At 34.3% G+C, this 19,272-nt stretch overlaps 1 protein-coding gene across 2 annotated transcripts in view; it reads left to right on the top strand.

Annotated features, from left to right (window-relative positions):
* USP34 (ubiquitin specific peptidase 34) overlaps positions 1 to 19,272 on the top strand; it is a 241,762-nt gene that overhangs the window by 80,325 nt on the left and 142,165 nt on the right. For both annotated transcript variants that reach the window (XM_070429294.1, XM_070429293.1), the window contains exons 17-20: positions 1,690 to 1,805; positions 1,890 to 2,017; positions 13,835 to 13,924; positions 16,398 to 16,493. In XM_070429294.1, coding sequence (XP_070285395.1) covers positions 1,690 to 1,805; positions 1,890 to 2,017; positions 13,835 to 13,924; positions 16,398 to 16,493 — 430 coding nt within the window. The remainder of the gene's footprint in view (positions 1 to 1,689; positions 1,806 to 1,889; positions 2,018 to 13,834; positions 13,925 to 16,397; positions 16,494 to 19,272) is intronic.

Below are 19,272 nucleotides of genomic sequence, written 5' to 3'. Positions count from 1 at the left end.
GGAGATGGAAGAGGGTATGGGGGGATAAATGGTGATGGGAAAAAATAAATACCTATTTGTAAAAATCTAAAAAAACATTAACCTAATGGATGACTATTAAATACATACCTATGCATTTATTGTTCAAGACATTTTTAGAAATGGAATTTAAATTTATATAACTGGGAAGCAAATTATTATTTTAAATGGAGCAGAATAAAGAATAGATTCTTAAAAAAAAAAGTGACCAGAGAGTGTTGGGAGAGGATGTGGAGGAGCAGGAACTTGAACTCTTAATATACTGTTGGTGGGAATGTAAAATGGCACAGCCATGTCAGAAAAGAGTTTGGCAGTTTATTTCTAGTAAATGTACATTTATTTATCTTTTGATCCATTAACTCCTAAGCATTTACCCAAGAGAAAGGAAAACATATATCCATAAAAAGACTTGTTACACAGATGTTTATGGCAGCATTACTCACGTTAGCCCCAAACTGGAAACTATCCAAATGTTCATTAACTGGTGAATGTGTAACCAAAATGCACTATTTCCACATATGACATATTATTTTGTAATTAAAAGGAACACACTATTTTGATATGTGCTTCAAAATGGATTAACCTCAATGAACATTTTGCCAAGTGAACAAAGTTAGACATAAGACTATACCTACTGTATGATTCTATTTACATGAAATTTCTAGAAAAGGCTAATTTTTGGGGTTGAATAAAGACGGGGCTGAGGAATGAGATCAGGGATTAATTGGAATTGAGTATTAGGGAATGTTTTAGGATGGTGAAAGTGTTCTAAAACTGTGTTGTGTTGATGGTGTTACAATTCTTATTTTAATGAAATCAATGTATGAGTACAATCCAGTAGAGAAATTTCATCGTAAAGCTATTTAAAAGACAAAAGCAAAGGAGCTTTTTGCTTAATATAACAGAATTAGTGAGAATTTATTTAGCCTGGTACTCAGAAAGTATGAATTATTTTAATAGAGTTTTTGAATGTGAAGTTTTGGGTAAGTAATATCCAATCTAATTTAAAAATTTTTTTAGTTTAAGAATATAAGACAACTATATAGAAAGTCAGTTAGAAGAATGTCCCTTGGCTATAGAATTATTTTATGTAAGTTGTCTTCTTTATGCTTAACACATTGTTTGCGGGTAGTTTTTATCGTGTGCTAACAGGTGGCACATGGCGCGGGCCATTTTTGCTAATTTTTTGCGCAAATGGCAACGTTCAGTAAAATTACGATAACTTTAGTTTACGTATTTACGCGTTACCCGCATTCTACCGCTAGTCTATAAAAAAACGTATTAATATGTGTCCCGCGCTCTACTTACTACCAGTCAATGTAAAACGTATAAATACGTTTCCCACATACAATGTGTTAATTTGGGTTTTAAGTATTTATGTATAGTTCTCCTGACCTGTGAAAAAAAGATTAAGTCATACTTAATTATAAGTAGTGAAGAGACTATGGAAAGAAAACTTCTCTCACTTTAGTCTAATCAAACTTTAAACAATACTATTCTTTGCCATTCATAAAGCAACTATTGTGCTAATCTTGTATTGTTTTTATTTTGTTATGTAAAAAGATATTAATTGTTATACTTTTGATTTGTTAACTTTATGAATGCTATAATTCACATCACATTTTTAGTCAGCTGTCTTCCTCTAGAATGTGTTGTACTTTGCCCCCTCAGGACCTGCAGTTCATAAACATCAATTCAACAGTAATGCTGTGACAGACATTAATTTGGATAACGTTTGCAAGAAAGGAAACACTTTGTTGTGGGATATAGTCCAAGATGATGATGCAGTAAGTTATTTAATAGAACCAAAGACTGCAAAATTACTGCAAAATGCCCTCAGAATAAATAGTAACTTTATGTATTTTTTGTAGGTTAATCTTTCTGAAGGATTAATAAATGAAGCAGAGAAACTTCTCTGTTCCTTAGTATGTTGGTTTACGGATAGACAGATTCGAATGAGATTCATTGAAGGTTGCCTTGAAAATTTAGGAAACAACAGGTAAATAGGAATTAAAAATTTTTTTTTATGTAGTAGTCAAAGTTCATTTTGTATACTATTGACTAGGTGTGGTGAAATAATAGCATTTATGTGCAATTATCAACCTATTTTTTAGTAATTGTGGTTTTCTTCATATTATGTTTAACGACTTCCTTTTCAGGGTTCATATTTTATCACACAGTCTTGCTTTTTTTCAGCACTTTATTTTATCTGGCATTCTTGATTAGATTCCCACCAAGAGAAACAAAGAAATAATAACACTCTCTTCTTGATTCTGAGAACATATTGGTGATTACTATGTGTTCACATTGCAGTTAAATGTTCTTGAACTGTGTCATATTACATATAAAGGAAGCTAAATAAGATAAGTAAAGTAAACTTAAGCTGAAATATAAACATTTTGCCCTAACTGGTTTGGCTCAGTGGATAGAGCATCGGCCTGTGGACTGAAGGGTCCCGGGTTCGATTCCGGTCAAGGGCATGTACCTTGGTTGTGGGCACATCCCCATTGGGGGGTGTACAGGGGACAGCTGATTGAGGTTTCTCTCTCTTTGATGTTTCTAATTCTCTATCCCTCTTCCTTCCACTCTGTAAAAAAATCAATAAAATATATATATAAAAAAAAAAAGAAATATAAACATTTTGATAATGGTATTGTTTTTTCATTTGGGTGGATCATTGTTCATTCGTTTGTGTCTTGATTTTTGTAAAATATAAAGATTTAGGTTAGTGTTTTTTCTCTAGTTTAAATTCTGCCCTATATTTATAGTCTCCTTATCAGATAGAGCTCAAATGGTTACCACAGGTTTCTTGAATTTTATTTTTGGTTAATCCTCACTTGAGGATAATTCTTCCATTTCTTCTTTAAAAAAAAAAAAATTATTGATTTCAGAGAAGAAGGGAGAGGAAGGGAGGGATAGAAATATCAATGATGAGAGAGAATTATTGATCGGCTGCCTCTTGCACGTCCCCTACTAGGGATCGAGCCTGCAACCCAAGGCATGTGCCCTTGACCAGAATCGAACCCGGGACCCCTCAGTCCACAGGATGATGCTCTATCCACTGAGCCAAATTGGCTGGGGCCATTGATTCTTAGAGAGAGTGGAAGGGACGGAGGGGTCGGGGAGAGAGAGAAACATCGATGTGAGAGAGACACATTGATTGGCTGCCTCCCGCACATGCCCTGACCCAGGCCTGAATAGGGCCTGGAACCCAGGTACATGCCCTTCACCGGGAATTGAACCCGGACCCTTTTAGGCTGATGCTCCAACCACGGAGCCAAACTGGCCAGGGCTCTTTATTAATATTTTTTAACTTCTGTTCTATTGTATAATTTCAGGTTTTTCTTTTCTCATACTGCTTTGATGATGGTTTATTTTCTGGCGTAGTAAGTTCAGTTATTAATATGTTATTTATATTAGTATAATGTTTTCAGCTTACCTCTCCCAAGACTGATATAAATGTCTAATTTTATTGAATATTTAAGTGCGTCAAAAAATTTTTTTTTACCTAATTGAATTAAGACCTGTATATGTAATATTTTCTACTTTTGGTCTTTAAAGAGCTAAAATTTGAACAATTAAATAGAAAATTGCTTTTTCATGCAGGTATGAGAAATCACTAATAGGACTTCTTTTAGTGGATCAATAGCCTCATTTAGCATATATTGCTTAAAAGGAATGTTGTTAATGGTTGGATCATATTTCATCATTCACATAGGTATTATAGTAGTTAATTTAAAAATGATAATTATCTTTTTTTTTTTTTTTAATATATTTTATTGATTTTTCACAGAGAGGAAGGGAGAGAGATAGAGAGTTAGAAACATCGATAAGAGAGAAACATCGATCAGCTGCCTCCTGCACACCTCCCACTGGGGATGTGCCCACAACCCAGGTACATGCCCTTGACCGGAATCGAACCCGGGACCCTTCAGTCCGCAGGCTGACGCTCTATCCACTGAGCCAAACCGGTTTCGGCTGATAATTATCTTTTAAAAGTCTTTGTGAAACCACCAAACATTTATTAAAGTGGTTTTATACTTAACCAGAAACTAAGAGGATGGGTTTGGAATCAGACTGCTTGACCAACTTCACTTTGTGATTTTTGGTGCAACACTTGTATTTCCTATGTAAAAATGAGAATATTATTAGAACCTATTTTATAGGGTTGTTATGAGGATTAAATTTAAAAAATACATGTGAGGCAGTTATTGTCAATAGTTGTATTAGATGTTAATGCTTCTACATTTATAATTATATATATGAAATGGTGGCTTTTTTTCTGTTTAAAAATGTTAATTGTAGAATATGTGAAAAAACAAAACACAAAGAAAAATTTAAACTATCCATAATCTCATAACCTCAAAGAACCATTTATATGACTTTATAAAAACACATATGAAGGTGTGTGTCTATATCTTTTGTTGGTAGCATGCTATACATTGTTTTTAATCTTTTTAAAATTATCATTTAATATTGTTTCTCCAATCTAAATATTTGTTTTTTTCCAACTGTGTGATAAAAACAGTTAAAATTCAAAAAATAAAGTGGTTTAATAAATTTTATATTCCTCATATGTGTATCTGCATACCCTGTGACCCAGCAATTTCACTGCAAAGTATGTGCTCTAAGACATTCATCCTGATGGTTACCAAAAGACATTCCAGAAAGCACTATTCAAAATAACTAAATATTCTTTGTGTAACTGTCCAAATGCCAAAAAAGAATAGGAAGGAAAATCAAATTTTGCACTGTTGAGTGATGTAATGTATATATAGCAATAATAATAAATGAACTACAACTGCACAGAATAGTGTGGGTGAATCTCAAACACATAATGTTGAGTGAAAGAAGTCAGGTGATCTATCTTTAATTTTATAATGTTTAAGAACATGAAAACTATTATATTTAGTAGTCAGGATAATGGCTACTCTTGTGTTGTTAGTGTCTGGAAAGGGGCACAATGAAAGCTTCTGGTATGCTGGTAATTTATTGATAGTGCTGGTTGCACAAGTATGTTCACCTAATATTTTGAACTATTACTTAGATTTATATATGTTTTTGCATGTATGTTATACTTCAATAAAAAGAAAAAACTGAAAGATAAAATATCATGTAGTCTTTTAGAGTCTTGTTTTCAAAGATTATATAATAACACTAGAGGCCTGGTACACGGATTTCGTGCACTCCAGGGGGCCCCTCAGCCTGGCCTGCGCCCTCTCTCAGTCCAGGAGCCCTCCGACTGGCGGGAGCAGGCCTAAGCCGGCAGTTGGACATCCTTAGCACTGCCACGGAGGCGGGAGAGGTTCCCGCCACTGACCTTGTGCTCACCAACAGTGAGCCCGGCTTCTGGTGCACTGACCACCAGGGGGCAGCTCCTGCATTTGCGTCTGCCCCCTGGTGGTCAGTGCATGTCATAGTGACCAGTCGTTCAGACGTTTGGGCGATTTGCATATTAGCCTTTTATTATATAGGATGGGCATATATTCATAGGCCAATTTACTAAAAAAACCTGTAATCAGTATGAGATTGTAAATGGTTATTTTCTGGTAGGATTGAGGTGGTGGTGTTTTTTCTTTATGCTTTTCTGTTGTCCATTTTTCCACTATTAGCATATTTTTCTCATAAAAGGACAAAAGAAAAAAATCTGTGTATAAAATGAAAATTGTCAATCTGGATCAATTATTAAGCTTGAATTTGTCTACTCCCAAATTGGTTGAAGATGAAACATTTTACATTTGTTTTGAGGCATTCCCTGCACACTAATCATGTAATGATTGAAAAAAAAATAGTTTCACTCATATTTAGAGAGAGAGAGAGGAAACATCCATGTGATAGCTAAGCATGATTGCTGCATCCTACACGTTCCCCACTGGGCATGGAACCAGAAAACTGAGCATATGCCCTGACCAGGAATCAAACTGGCAACCTTTTGGTATAGGGGACAATGCCCAACCAAGTGAGCCATACAGGCTAGGGCTCACTTAATGAATTTTTTAATGGCTTCAAACATAACTATTATGTTGAAGTTAATTTTGCCCTTAGACTTTCCTCCTCAGAGGGTTGCTATATCATGCTAGTCTTACTATAAAAGACATTAGTCATATGTGACAATACATAGAACATAGCAGCATTTTTCAGCCAATGATATATGCAACATATGCAGTATATCAGCTGCAATTACTGAAGTTACCATCGCAAGTGGAAAAAAAATAAGTTTGAAAATATTTTAATCATCACTAGTCTGTGTTTCCTGATAAACCATTGGTTTTCAATGGGGGTGATTCTCTCCACTTTGTCCCCAGTATTTATGTCTGGAGATACTTTTTTTTCCTTTTTTAAAAATATATTTTTATTGGTTTCAGAGAGGGAGAGAGAGAGCAATATCAATGATGAGAGAGGATCATTGATCAGGTGCCTCCTGCATGCCCCACACGGGATCGATCCTGCAACCTGGGTATGTGCCCTGACCAGGAATCCAACTGTTACCTCCTGGTTCATAGGTTGACACTCAACCACTGACCTACACTGTCTGGGCTGGAGATACTTTGGATTGTTACACTAATGAGTAGGTTTAGATGTGTTATTACTAGTACAGTCTGGAGTTGCTGCTAAAAATGCCTGCGTAATGTTTCTCTGTAATATTCAACATGTGCCTTGTGCGCATTTATCCCTAGGCAGATTCGTTTATAATGCACATTCTTCCAGGCAGAGGACAGCCCTGTACAACAGAGAATTATATGGTCCAGAATGTCAGTAATGACATCAGAGTTGAGAAATCCTATTCTAAACACAGTAACACAGTTTATCATCACAATAAGAAAGAAACTTGCACAAGTGTGCTCATACTAATAGGAAAGTTCTTAGTTATGTTAAACAATGGGGCAGTGTAACCTTAACACATTTAGCATTTTCCTTACATTTGACAAAAATCAGAGGTTTACTTCTTGATAATGTTAATTTTTTTTGTACTTAGAGTCTTTATGTTTCTTTTTATTTCTCTATGCTAATCTTTTTATTTTCTATTCAGTTCCTCACTCTCCACGGTTTATAAACCTGTCAGCATTTTTTGTGATCTTTTGCTTTTCTGTAGTCATATTCCAACTAATTTTATAAAATGAACATAGTTTTTTTTTTTTTTGAACAATAATTTGGACTCATTACTTCTCAGGAAACAGATCTGAAGAAGAAACTTAAGTCTTCCATACTCGCCTATAATTCTATCATTTATATGGAACCATTGCAAACATTAAAAAAAAAAAGCCTGTGTAATCTTTCTCTGTAATATTTAACACTAGAGGCCCAATGCACGAAAATTGTGCACTCGGGAGTGTCCCTTAGCCCAGCCTGTTCACTCTTGCAGTCCAGGAGCCCTTGGGGGATGTCCGACTAACGGCTTAGGCCCAGCAGTCGGACATCCTTAGCGCTGCCAAGGAGGCAGGAGAGGCTTCTGCCACTGCTGCTGCACTTGCCAGCCATTAGCCCGGCTTCTGACTAAGAGTGCTCCCCTGTGGAAGTGCACTGACCACCAGGGTGCAGCTCCTGCGTTGAATGTCTGCCCCTTGGTGGTCAGTGCATGTCATAGCAACCAATTGTTTCGCTGTTCGGTCAGTTTGCATATTAGCCTTTTATTATATAGGACAGTGATGGCGAACCTATGACACGTGTGTCAGAGGTGACACGCGAACTCATTTTTTTTGGTTGATTTTTCTTTGTTAAATGGCATTTAAGTATATAAAATAAATACCAAAAATATGTCTTTGTTTTACTATGGTTGCAAATATAAAAAAATTTCTATATGTGACACGGCACCAGAGTTAAGTTAGGGTTTTTCAAAATGCTGACACGCCGAGCTCAAAAGGTTCGCCATCACTGATAGAGGATGTGCTGTGTGCACATTTATCCCTAGGTAGATTGGTTTATAAGGCGCATAACATTTCCGCAGTGCAGAATGTTTAAAGTTACATGCAGAAACACGTGGTAGAATGTGTTTGCAGAATGTTGTCATAATGTGAGAGCATGAGGCAGAAAGTAGCTCCCACAATATTATCAGCTTAATGTTTGTACCAAGGATGAGTGAGATAAGACTGCTGTCCAGTGAGTAGAGTAGAAATGTAAGGGTTGGGTGGTAGTCAGCCCCGTTAGTTGTTAATGTTTACCAGTGTTTATGTTTACTAGGTCCACATCCGGTTCCTAGGTATCCTTGAAACTCTGTGTCCTAAGAATTGAATTGAGACTCTGGGAACATATTCAATGCGCTACTTTTTGCCATTGATTTCCTATAGTTACTTGAACCTAAGTGTTCAATTTTTTTGCCTTTATGTACAAATGATTTCATGAGTAAAATGATTGCATATGTCAGGAACCCTAGTTATATAAATAAAAGTTCAGATAATTAAGAAATGGATGGTATTGTGTACTTTTTTGTTATGTTTTAACCTTCATAATGACTATATTATAAAGAGGATTTTGCATCAGCTCTTGTTATATACAGTTGTTTGTATGGAAAAAGACATAATACAATAATTAATAAATAATTTATTATTTATAAATAAATAAAAGATATCAGTGCCCCTGACTAAATAACTAGGTATTCCATGTTTTAAAAATTCTAGCTACACACCAATGTCCAGCAGCACACAGGTTGAAAATTGCTGGCTTGGTAATATTCTTCTGTTTACAACAGAAACTCTTAGAATCAAGCAAAGAACTACGACAGTTTAGTGTAATAGCATTTTTCTTGAGTCTAAAATTAGTATTTGTTACTCTGGATTATTGAACCTTTTTGACATTGTTGCCTAGGCTTGTGTGTTGGTATTTGAAAGGTTCACTCTTGGAAGATTTTTTGAAATAAACGTTTGAATATACAGTTCTTTTTATATTGAGTTTTGTAAGCATTCAGCAATCAAAGCTTCAACATGGAAATAATAATTTATGTCACCAATCAAATAAATTGTTTCCATTTTGTAAGTGATTTTTAGTCTGTAATAAATAGGTACTTTATATCATTTTTTTTACTTTTAAATTTATCAGTTTAAATAAAATGCAGTATTTTGGGGTCACTTTGAATTTGGATTTAGTCATTTCTTATAAAGTATTCAAACCCTGGCTAGTTTGGCTCAGTGGATAGAGCATCGGCCTGCGGACTCGAGGGTCCTGGATTCAGTTCTGCTCAAGGGCACATGCCCGGGTTGCGAGCTCAGTCCCCAGTGTACAGGAGACAGCCTATCCATGATTCTCTCTCATTGTTGATGTTTCTGTCTCTTCCTTTCCCTTCCTCTCTCAAATCAACAAAAATATATTAAAATTAAAATAAATGTATAGCACTTAAAATGTGTGACTTCTATATTCTTGGAAAATTTTTAAGGAGAAAATTTGAAAAATTTTCTGATAATCTTAGGAAAAACTTTAAAAATGTTTTAGTAATTTAATATGTAATCATTTCTTGATAATTTAATGGTTATAAATAAATTGTGGAGAAAAACATTCCTCTTCGGGAAAGAGTAGAGGGAAGATGAGTCTCATTTCTATCCAAATTTCTGGTTTTGGTTCTTTTACATGAACCACACCATTATCCACTCAACCAATGTCCACTTAAGAAGAATTTTGAAAACATGCAATACCTGAGTATGGGGCACTGATTTCTTTTCCCTTAGATTGTCAAATAAAAAAAATGACAATAACCAACACAACAATAGCCATCTGGTGTGAATGAATCAAAACTATGTGCATTTTTTTTTGTCAGATTGGCAAAAGTATATTCTTTAGCTGTGCTACAGAATTTTAGTAACTAGTTTATGTGTGCCATGAGATGAAAAAGGATAAAATCACTGCCTTAGGTCTAGTGTTTTATATGTTAACCAGAGGCCCGGTGCATGAAAATTTGTGTAAGAGTATAGGCCTTTCTTCCCATGGCTGCTGGCACCAGCTTCCCTCTGGCACCTGGGACTCGAGTTTCCCTCCTCCGGCCACCAGCAGGCACCTGGGAACCGGGCTTTGCTCCGTTCTCGGCTTCATCCAAAAGGACATTCGGTCTATTTAGCATATTACTCTTTTATTATAGATTTTTAGGAAAAACCACAAATGTTTCTGAAATTTGACAAAGGATTTTAGATAAAGAATCTGAAATTCCCCTTCATTCTCCATGGCCTGTTTTTCCAAACACCACTATGCAACTTGCAGAAAAATATTAAAAACTTTAATATTTAAAAAATACTTTAAAAAATATGTATAGACCTACATATTTTTTCATTTTAATCAACTACCTAAAAATGGAATTGTAGTCTCATGGGGTTTTAAGAAACTGACAGTTTTTGACAGTCCTATTTTATTTTTTATTTTTAAATATATTTTATTGATTTTTTACAGAGAGGAAGAGAGAGGGATAGAGAGTTAGAAACATCGATGAGAGAGAAACATCGATCAGCTGCCTCTTGCACACCTCCTACTGGGGATGTGTCCACAACCAAGGTATATGCCCTTGGCCGGAATCGAACCTGGGACCTTTCAGGCTGCAGGCTGACGCTCTATCCACTGAGCCAAACCGGTTAGTGCTTGACAGTCATATTTTAAAAATATACTTTATAATGTTAATGTTTTTAAATATTTGAAGAATATTTATATTGCACTTTATAGTGCGGATATCCCAGGCACTAACTGTCCTCATTACTTCACTAACTGTCCTCTTTACCAATGTAGGTTTGATCCTTTAACATTCTAACATTTTGTTTTGTTTTGTTTTGTTATCCGGTAGTATTTTTTTTTGCCCTGAGTCTTCATGACAGTTATATAGCATTTAAAAAAGTTGGTCATCACCCTGATTGGATGGGGCTCAGATGGTTAGAGTGTTGTCCCATACACCGAAGAGGTTGTGGGTTCAATTCCTGTTAGGGCACATACCTAGGTTGTGGACGTAACAGATCTCTCTCTCTCTGTCTCTCTAAATCAAGAAAAACATATCCTTGGGTGAGGATTTAAATACATAAATAAAAACTTGCTTATCTCCTTCCTTGACAATCTTGCTTTTACGTTATTTGCTGGTTCATTATTTACTAGGTGTACTGGCTAATAATGTGGATTTTTTCCAATAGATGGAGTTACACATATGTTGATATATATGCGATTTGATATTATGCTATTTTGTTGTATTGACAACAAGCTTCAAAACTTCATATGTCAAATTTTCTGAAGGTGTTAACATCATAGATATTTTTATGCTTAAAAATGTCGTATTTCGTGCCAAAAAAAGAGCATTTGCAAGAAGTTTTAATTCATTACTTTATTTTGAAGAAAAGTGCTGCTAAATACTTTGGGAAGCTTATGGTGAACATGCTGCATCTCAAGATACTTGTGAACGCTGGTTTAAACGCTTTAAAAGTGATGATTTCGATGTCAAAGACAAAGAACGTCCAGGTCAACCAAAAAAGTTTGAAAACCAACAATTACAAGCATTATTGGATGAAGATGTGTGTCATACTCAAAAACAACTTGCAGAAAGATTAAACGTTGCTCAGCAAACAATTTCCGATCGGATTACAATCAATGGGAAAGATCTTAAAGGTAGGAAAATGGGTGCCACACCAATTGAACGAAAGACAAATGGAAAACCGAAAAGTCATCAGTCAAGTGTTGCTTCAAAGACACGAAAGAAAGTCTTTTTTGCATCAAATTATGACTGGTGATGAAAAGTGGATTTATTTTGAGAATCCCAAATGCACACGATCATGGGTTGATCCAGGTCAACCATCAACACCGAGTGCAAACCAAATCGCTTCGGAAAGAAGACAATGCTCTGCATTTGGAGAGATCAGGAAGGTGTGGTGTATTATGAGCTTCTAAAACCAGGTGAAACTGTTAATGCTGATCGCTGCCGACAACAAATAATGATTTGAACCATACTTTGATCGTGAAACGACCAGAATGTGCCAGAAGACAAGGCCAAGTAATTTTGCTTCGTGATGACACACCATCACACACTTCAAAACCAGTTAAAGACATGTTTAAAGTTCTTGCCTGGGAAGTATTAACCCACCAGCTGTATTCACCAGACCTTCCTCCTTCAGATTACCACTTGTTCTGATCGATGGCACACGTACTTTCTGAGCATTACCTTAAAACGTACGAAGAAGTGGAAAATTGGGTCTCTGAATGGTTTGCCTCAAAACAAGAAAAGTTCTATTGGGACGGTATCCACAAATTACCTGAAAGAAGGAGGAAATGTGTAGCTAGTGATGGACATTACTATGAATAAAGCACTTTTGATGTTTCTTTTGAAATTATCATGTTTTCTCTGATTACAAAATCCGCATTATTAACCGATACACCTAGTAAGTATATGTTCAGTGTGCACCATATGCAGAGAATTTTAGTAAGATAGTCTTTGTTCTCATTGAGCACATATCAATGATGGACACATTAAAATAAAGGAATATTTTTTAGATGATGAAGAAAAATGGGAAGAAATCAAGAGGAATAAAGAGATTCAATTCAAGGGTGTTATTTAATAGAGAATTGTCCTGGTCATCTTTTCTGATGAATGTTGAGGAAACATGAATAAAGTAAGAGAAGGAGTAGTCCTGTAGATAAAGAGCATTTCCAAGTACAAGCAAAAGTGAAGGCCCCTAGCAATAATGTGCTTATGTGTGTTGAAGGGATAGCAAAGAGAAAGGTCCGAAGGAAATAGACTGATAGGAGTAAGGACTTATCACACAGGGCTTTGTAGTCCAATTTAAGTACTTTGGATTTCATTCATAGATAAGTTTTCTTTCTAATTTCTGCTACTCAGTATTCCACCACTGTTTCCCTCCCACTCAAACCTGTTACTCCTATCCCTGGTACCCTTCTCAAAGAGTAGGCATTTTGGAGGACTAACTTGTACACCAGACTTGTGGTTAGGGTGCCAACTTTTCTCTCTTAAAAATTTTTTTCAAGAAGCTATATTGGCTCCCGAGCTTTAAAAAAACAAAACAGTATCTCATTAGAGTTTGTCCTTCTTTGAAGGCTCATGCAGCCAATCTCCTTACCTACTAAGACTACCTGGGATTTGTATGCCAATATCTTCCTTATACGAAGATAGGCATACTCAGATGTACTTGTGTGAGCTTTCCTATTAATCTTTTGCTCCTTCATACTTGAGGTATATGGTATGCTTTCATTGTTAACATGGTTCCTAATGCAGTGAATCTCAACTTGGCTGAAAATTAGGGAGAAAGTGATCATTTGTATAGTTTGAAATAAATGTTCTATTGATTATTGTTTCTCAGAATGTGGTCCATAAACCCAATAGTTTGTCACTGGTGATGTTGTTAGAAATGCAAAATTTCTGAACCTACCTTAGACCTACTGAATCAGAATTTGTATTTTAACAAAATTCCCTCAGGTGAATGAATTCCACATTAAACTTTGAGAAGCCCCACTCTGGTTTCTGCTTTCTATTTTCCTTAATTAAATTCTTAGAGCCCCATGACTTGTTAAAGAATATGTACTTTCACGGGGGGGAAAAGAAACGACCAAGTTACCTTTAAATACCTTTCACTTGCTTTTATACTCAGATATTTATAGTGTATTTTACTTTAAAAGTCTATTTTACTTTAAAAGTCTTGGATTGGAATTTTAAAACTTGATTTCTTGCCCCATTGTATAAATTTGTACTTCAGAAGAAAAAATTTTAATGTTTGTGTAAGAAATATATATGTAAATTCATTGAATTCTTTTGCATTTAAGATCTTAAAAATAGTTGAATTTCTGTAAAAAGCTAGGATTACTGATAGTAGTTAAAATTAGTTTATTCTATAAATATCTGTTTTTGCTGTTTCAGATCAGTTGTAATTTCACTTCGGCTTCTTCCAAAACTGTTTGGTACTTTTCAGCAGTTTGGGAGTAGTTATGATACACATTGGATTACAATGTAAGTAAATAAAAAAAATTTATTCATTTTAAAGATCTTTTTTCAAATCATAGTTATCAAACAAGGTTTTTAATAACTTACTGATTTTTATTCTGTACCAGAAAATTTTGACTTTCATGTGGTTCAAATGTTTTCTTCGATTTTTAAGAGTGCTATCTCTTCCACTTAGTTCCATGGAAATTATATTCCCATCAGTAGGAAAATCTGACTTTTGTATTCTTTATAGTTTGAGAAAAATGTTGTAGCAATTAGTGCTCTAATTTTAGGGTGAAGATTTTTAGTATACCTGGCCATACCAAAGAACTCCTGAAGAAAATCCCCACTAAAATGAACACTCTAGGATATCTTTTATTTTTCCTGTGCCTAGGAATTGGTTGTAGACATTACATCATGTTGGGGTAATCTTGACCCCATTCTATTCTTTGTGAAATTGATCTAGTTTTTGGTAACATTCTAGAGAAAGTTAGCTATCACAAGCACTTCATTAATCTATGAGAATATGGTACTTGCTTATTCAAAATAGACTTTTGGAGAGATTTCAGAGACATTTAAACTTTAGGAAAAATTAGATTTGTTGAAGGATTCATTTTTGAAGTCAAGTAGGATGGCTTTTTACCTTTAGCTTCTCAAACCTAAGATTAGGGGTAAGAGCACTTGCACTTTGCTTGCTTTCAAAATGAATACCATTTAAAAAATTCTTGGAAGTCTACATTATAGTTCTGAGTTATAGCTCTTGCTTATTTATCGCTCTTTTAAAGGAGATATATTTAACATGAACCTCTATTTTTTTAAAAGCATCTTAGAAAGTCTTCATTATAGTTCTCCTGAGTTATAGCTCTTGTTTATTTATTGCTCTTTTAAAGGAGATCTATTTAACATGAACCTCTATTTTTTTAAAAGCATCTTAAAAGTCTTTGGTTAATATTGCAATATGACTCTAGTGATCATTCTAGATTGTGAATGCAAGGAAGGTCCTTGAGCTGCTAAACAGAGGGAAACTTTTAGCATCCTTAAAATACAAGAATAGCATGAGTCTTACTTCATTGACACTTCCCATAGTGTTTAAATGGCTGACTCACAAAATTCTAAAGTATGGAAGGAATTCACTTGGGCAAATTGTTGACATATTGTGGCTATTTGAGAAGGTTATTATTAAGGAGGAAGAAAGGGTAACATTCTTGTAGAAGAGGCAAACTCTGAATATATAGTTATTTATCTAGTTCCTGAACTTAAATATATTGAGTCGAAACTCTTCGAGCTTGTTCTTTAAATTAAATGTAAATAAGCTCAGTTAATGACAGATCACTGGGTCTCTAACATGAGACTGGTATCCTAAATCTTATCAAAACCCTGAGCTCCCTTATGATTATTTAGTATCAGTAATAACAAAAACCATTTATTGTGAATGTGTTATGTGCAGCAGCCCTCAACATTGGTAAATATTATCTGTTAAACTCTTAGGGCCATATATTAAAATTGGAAGTTGTCCCTGATTCTCTTAGTGAATGTTCAGGTAACAAGCAAACAGACTTCAAGAGGTCAGGTTACTTGCCCAAAGCTGTGGAGCAAGTCTGTTAGAACTGGTTTTAAGCCTTAAGTTTTAGGTTTTCTTTCTACCACTTGATCTTCATTAAATGATTGGCAAAGTGAGAGTAACTTATTTTGAAAAGAAAACTATATAGCAAAACATGATTTAAACTACATTAGAAGTTTGGGAGTTTTAATCCTTTTATATCTATACATTTTAGCAGGTGTGTTGTTAGTAAATATTGTGTAAGATAGAGTGTTAGTTATGGAAGTTAAAGATCCTGGGATCTCTGATTATATTTACCACTATTTCTTTTTCCCCCTACTTTGGAGTTTAATACCTGAATATTTATTTGATTTTTAAAAATTGTTAAAAAAAATAAGCAGATTACATATTGATAGTAAAATTTTCTGGTTTAGTAATTTTATATTGTATGTGTTTTATATGTCAGGCCTTCTACTAAATTCTGCTAAATAATGACCAATGCATACAGTCTATTCTTATATGGACTGTGTCAGACATTTTTAATATTCATGATAACCATTTATAATTAGCACTATACCAGACATTTTCCCCCTTCACAAGGATTGAGTATTTTGATATTAAAAGACATTATAAACTGATGAACAAAAATAGATACAGAGGCAAAGAAGCATCGAACAGACTGTCAAACTACAGTGGGAAGGCAGGGGAGGGATGTCAATGGGAGAAAAAAAGACATGTACTACTATTTGTAATACTTTAAGCAATAAAATAAAATAAAACAACATTGATACTTTAATAAAAATTAAGGTGTAAGTTTTGGTAATGAAAAGATTTTTGTATTTGAAGATTTTAATATATATATATATATATATATATATATATATATATTTTCCCATTCTATAATAGATTTATTATCTTACCTTATGGCTTTAAAATTATTTTTTCTTTCAATTGGTCCAGGTGGGCAGAAAAAGAACTGAATATGATGAAGCTTTTCTTTGATAATTTGGTATACTATATTCAGTCTGTAAGAGAAGGAAGGCAAAAACATGCACTGTAAGTATCTCTTAATTAGGTTAGTTATGTTTAACTCTTGATTGTCTTCTGAAAGATAATTTTCCAGTGTTTCTATTTATTTTATATAGAAGATAAAAATGTTGTGAAAAATTTAAGAGAAAGAAAAGATTTTTTAAAGTTGTATTTCATAAAGTTATTTTTGTAATTCTTAATTTTTTATAACTTGGGCATGGTTAACCTTCACTATTGATTTCTGTTCAAAGTTGTTTTCAGGAACTAAAAGTAAATTTTCCACAGAAATCATCAGTATCTGTGTCTTAATGTATTAGGGGAATTGACTCTAAAATTTTTAAATATTTACTTTCAAACAAATATATTTAACATATAATTAATTTAAAACATTTTCCTTTATTACTTTAATTGGATACTAGTTTAAAAAGTTTAGGACATGTGTGGAAAGTTAAAAACTGGTGGCATAACTGGTTAATATTTCATCATTAAAAATGTTCTCTGGATATGTTGAACTGACTCTGGATAAGAATTGGTAGAAATTGGTCAGTGATATAGCTGTATTTAAAACTATGCTTACAGGGAAATGCCTGCCCAGAAGTAAACACGTAAAATTTATAAGGTTACTGCTTGTGAGTCAATTGATGGGGACTGATGGTCTAATTGAGGAAACCAACTTGTTGTTAATATCAGCATATTAGTAAATATGAGAAGTTGCACAGTATTTACTGAGAAGATCTGCACACAGAAAACTTCCACATAGATGGAAGCTGATTTGACTGGAAAAGTGTCCAGAAAAGTCACAGACCTTTAAAGCATACATACTTATTCACCTTCAAAAATGAATTTACTTTTTTTTTTCCACAAATGGATTTTTTGGGGATTCTTTTATTTCCAAACATGAATAATGATGATGATGTTGATAAAAATAGCTAGTGTTCATTGATATTGTGTGTTAGATGTCATTTAAGTAATAAGTATTAACTTCAAGATACAACAACTCTTTTGAGGTAGGTAGTTGCATTTTAAAAATAAAAACATTTAAGCTCTGAGGTAAATAACTTGCCCAAGGTCACACATTTTATAAATAGTGGAGCCAGAAAAAAAAATAGTGTAGCCAGGGTTTCTATAATTATTTTATAAACACACATTTTATGAACAAGGAAACAGTTTGTTCTCTATAATTCCTTTTCTTGAGTGTTCCCTTGTACTGTCATCAATCTCTAGTTACCTTAATGCTAAAATATATTTCATGTCTTTTCACAAGTTGACATTACCACAAACACTGTTCCAGTTCTTTTAACCAACCTCTGGATCAGTCTTCTTGCCAAAATCTGCCCCTGTGATTGTTAATTTCTTATCTTTATTAAATTAGGAAGTCAGTATGATATTTTTGGAAAGAACATGGGTTTTAAAAATCATACAGACATGTATTTAGATTACAAATCTCTTGTTTTGACCTTATTTTAGTTGTTTACTTCTCTAATAAATTTCATTTACTTACCTTAGGAATTTTTGTAAGGAGTAAATAAAATAATTTAGTAAGTAATATCTGGCACATAGTAGAGTATCTATAAATTGTGATTACCTTGCTAAAGCAAACAAGAAACTTGTGCCTTAGCCTATGTGGATTCTCCCCTGCATAAAAAATAAATACCAGTTTTTTACAGCTTACTATCCTGGGCCCTCTAAAATCTAAACTCAGCCAGCCTTTCCTATTTTATTGTTCAATGATTTCTTTTTTTTTTTTTTTTTTTTTTAATATATTTTATTGATTTTTCACAGAGAGGAAGGGAGAGAGATAGAGAGCTAGAAACATCGATGAGAGAGAAACACCGATCAGCTGCCTCCTGCACATCTCCCACTGGGGATGTGCCCACAACCCAGGTACATGCCCCTGACCGGAATCGAACCTGGGACCCTTTAGTCCGCAGGCTGACGCTCCATCCTCTTAGCCAAACCGGTTTTGGCTGTTCAATGATTTCTTAAGGTATCCTATTCTACAAGCCTATCAAGTTATTTTTTAGATATTTCCCTAAATTTACTCTATTCCATAGTTTTGCTTATAAAGTTACCAGTACGCAAGATGCATTCTCTTTAAATCCTATTAAAATTCTAAGTGTTCTTCATAGTCTGTGTTCTCCTTTAATTTTTCTTCTTGAAGCAGAGGTCAAGGATAATTATGGCCTAAATGTGAGCATCTCCATACATCCTCTATAAAATCTATAAGATAAAAAAGGAGCAGAAATTAAATCACATGTGACCCACATCCTCAGCGTTTTCAGGAGAGAGAGAATTCAGGGTACCTATCAGAAGAGAAATAAACCTTAAGTTACAAAAGAGCTCCTACCACAACCACAGCCTGTAGGCTTAAAGAGAAGGGATGGGGTGCTTAAGAGAGAGGAGTGGAAAACAGATGAATTACCCTAAAACAGTGAAAGTCCCAACATTAAGTGACAAAAAATAAACACAGGTCTGAAACTTGGTTGTTTACAGCATTATCTACAGGGTTGTCACTTACTTTGTTAGTAGAACCAGAGGTGGAGCCTCTTACAAGCATTGATTCTGTGGTAAAAAAAATAGAGGAATAGTGCTCTTTGGAGATGAGTTTTATATTTCTGTAGGTAGACCAGAGCATCTTTCCAATCATCCAATTAGCTTTGTTGCCTGGCATTTTTAGAGAATAAAACCTTAGAGCAGAGAGATGTTGTCTGCACTATTTTGATATAGCTCCTTTGTTCCTTCAGGCTGTAAAACAGTTTTATATTTGTTACTCTTTGGTAAAGCATACTGAGTTCATGGCACATTA

Source organism: Myotis yumanensis, unplaced genomic scaffold (assembly GCF_028538775.1).
Source record: "Myotis yumanensis isolate MYYU_CA2020_CCGP unplaced genomic scaffold, mMyoYum1.0.hap1 SCAF_11, whole genome shotgun sequence".
Taxonomy (NCBI): domain Eukaryota; kingdom Metazoa; phylum Chordata; class Mammalia; order Chiroptera; family Vespertilionidae; genus Myotis; species Myotis yumanensis.
This window is presented reverse-complemented; position numbering and strand designations above follow the sequence as displayed.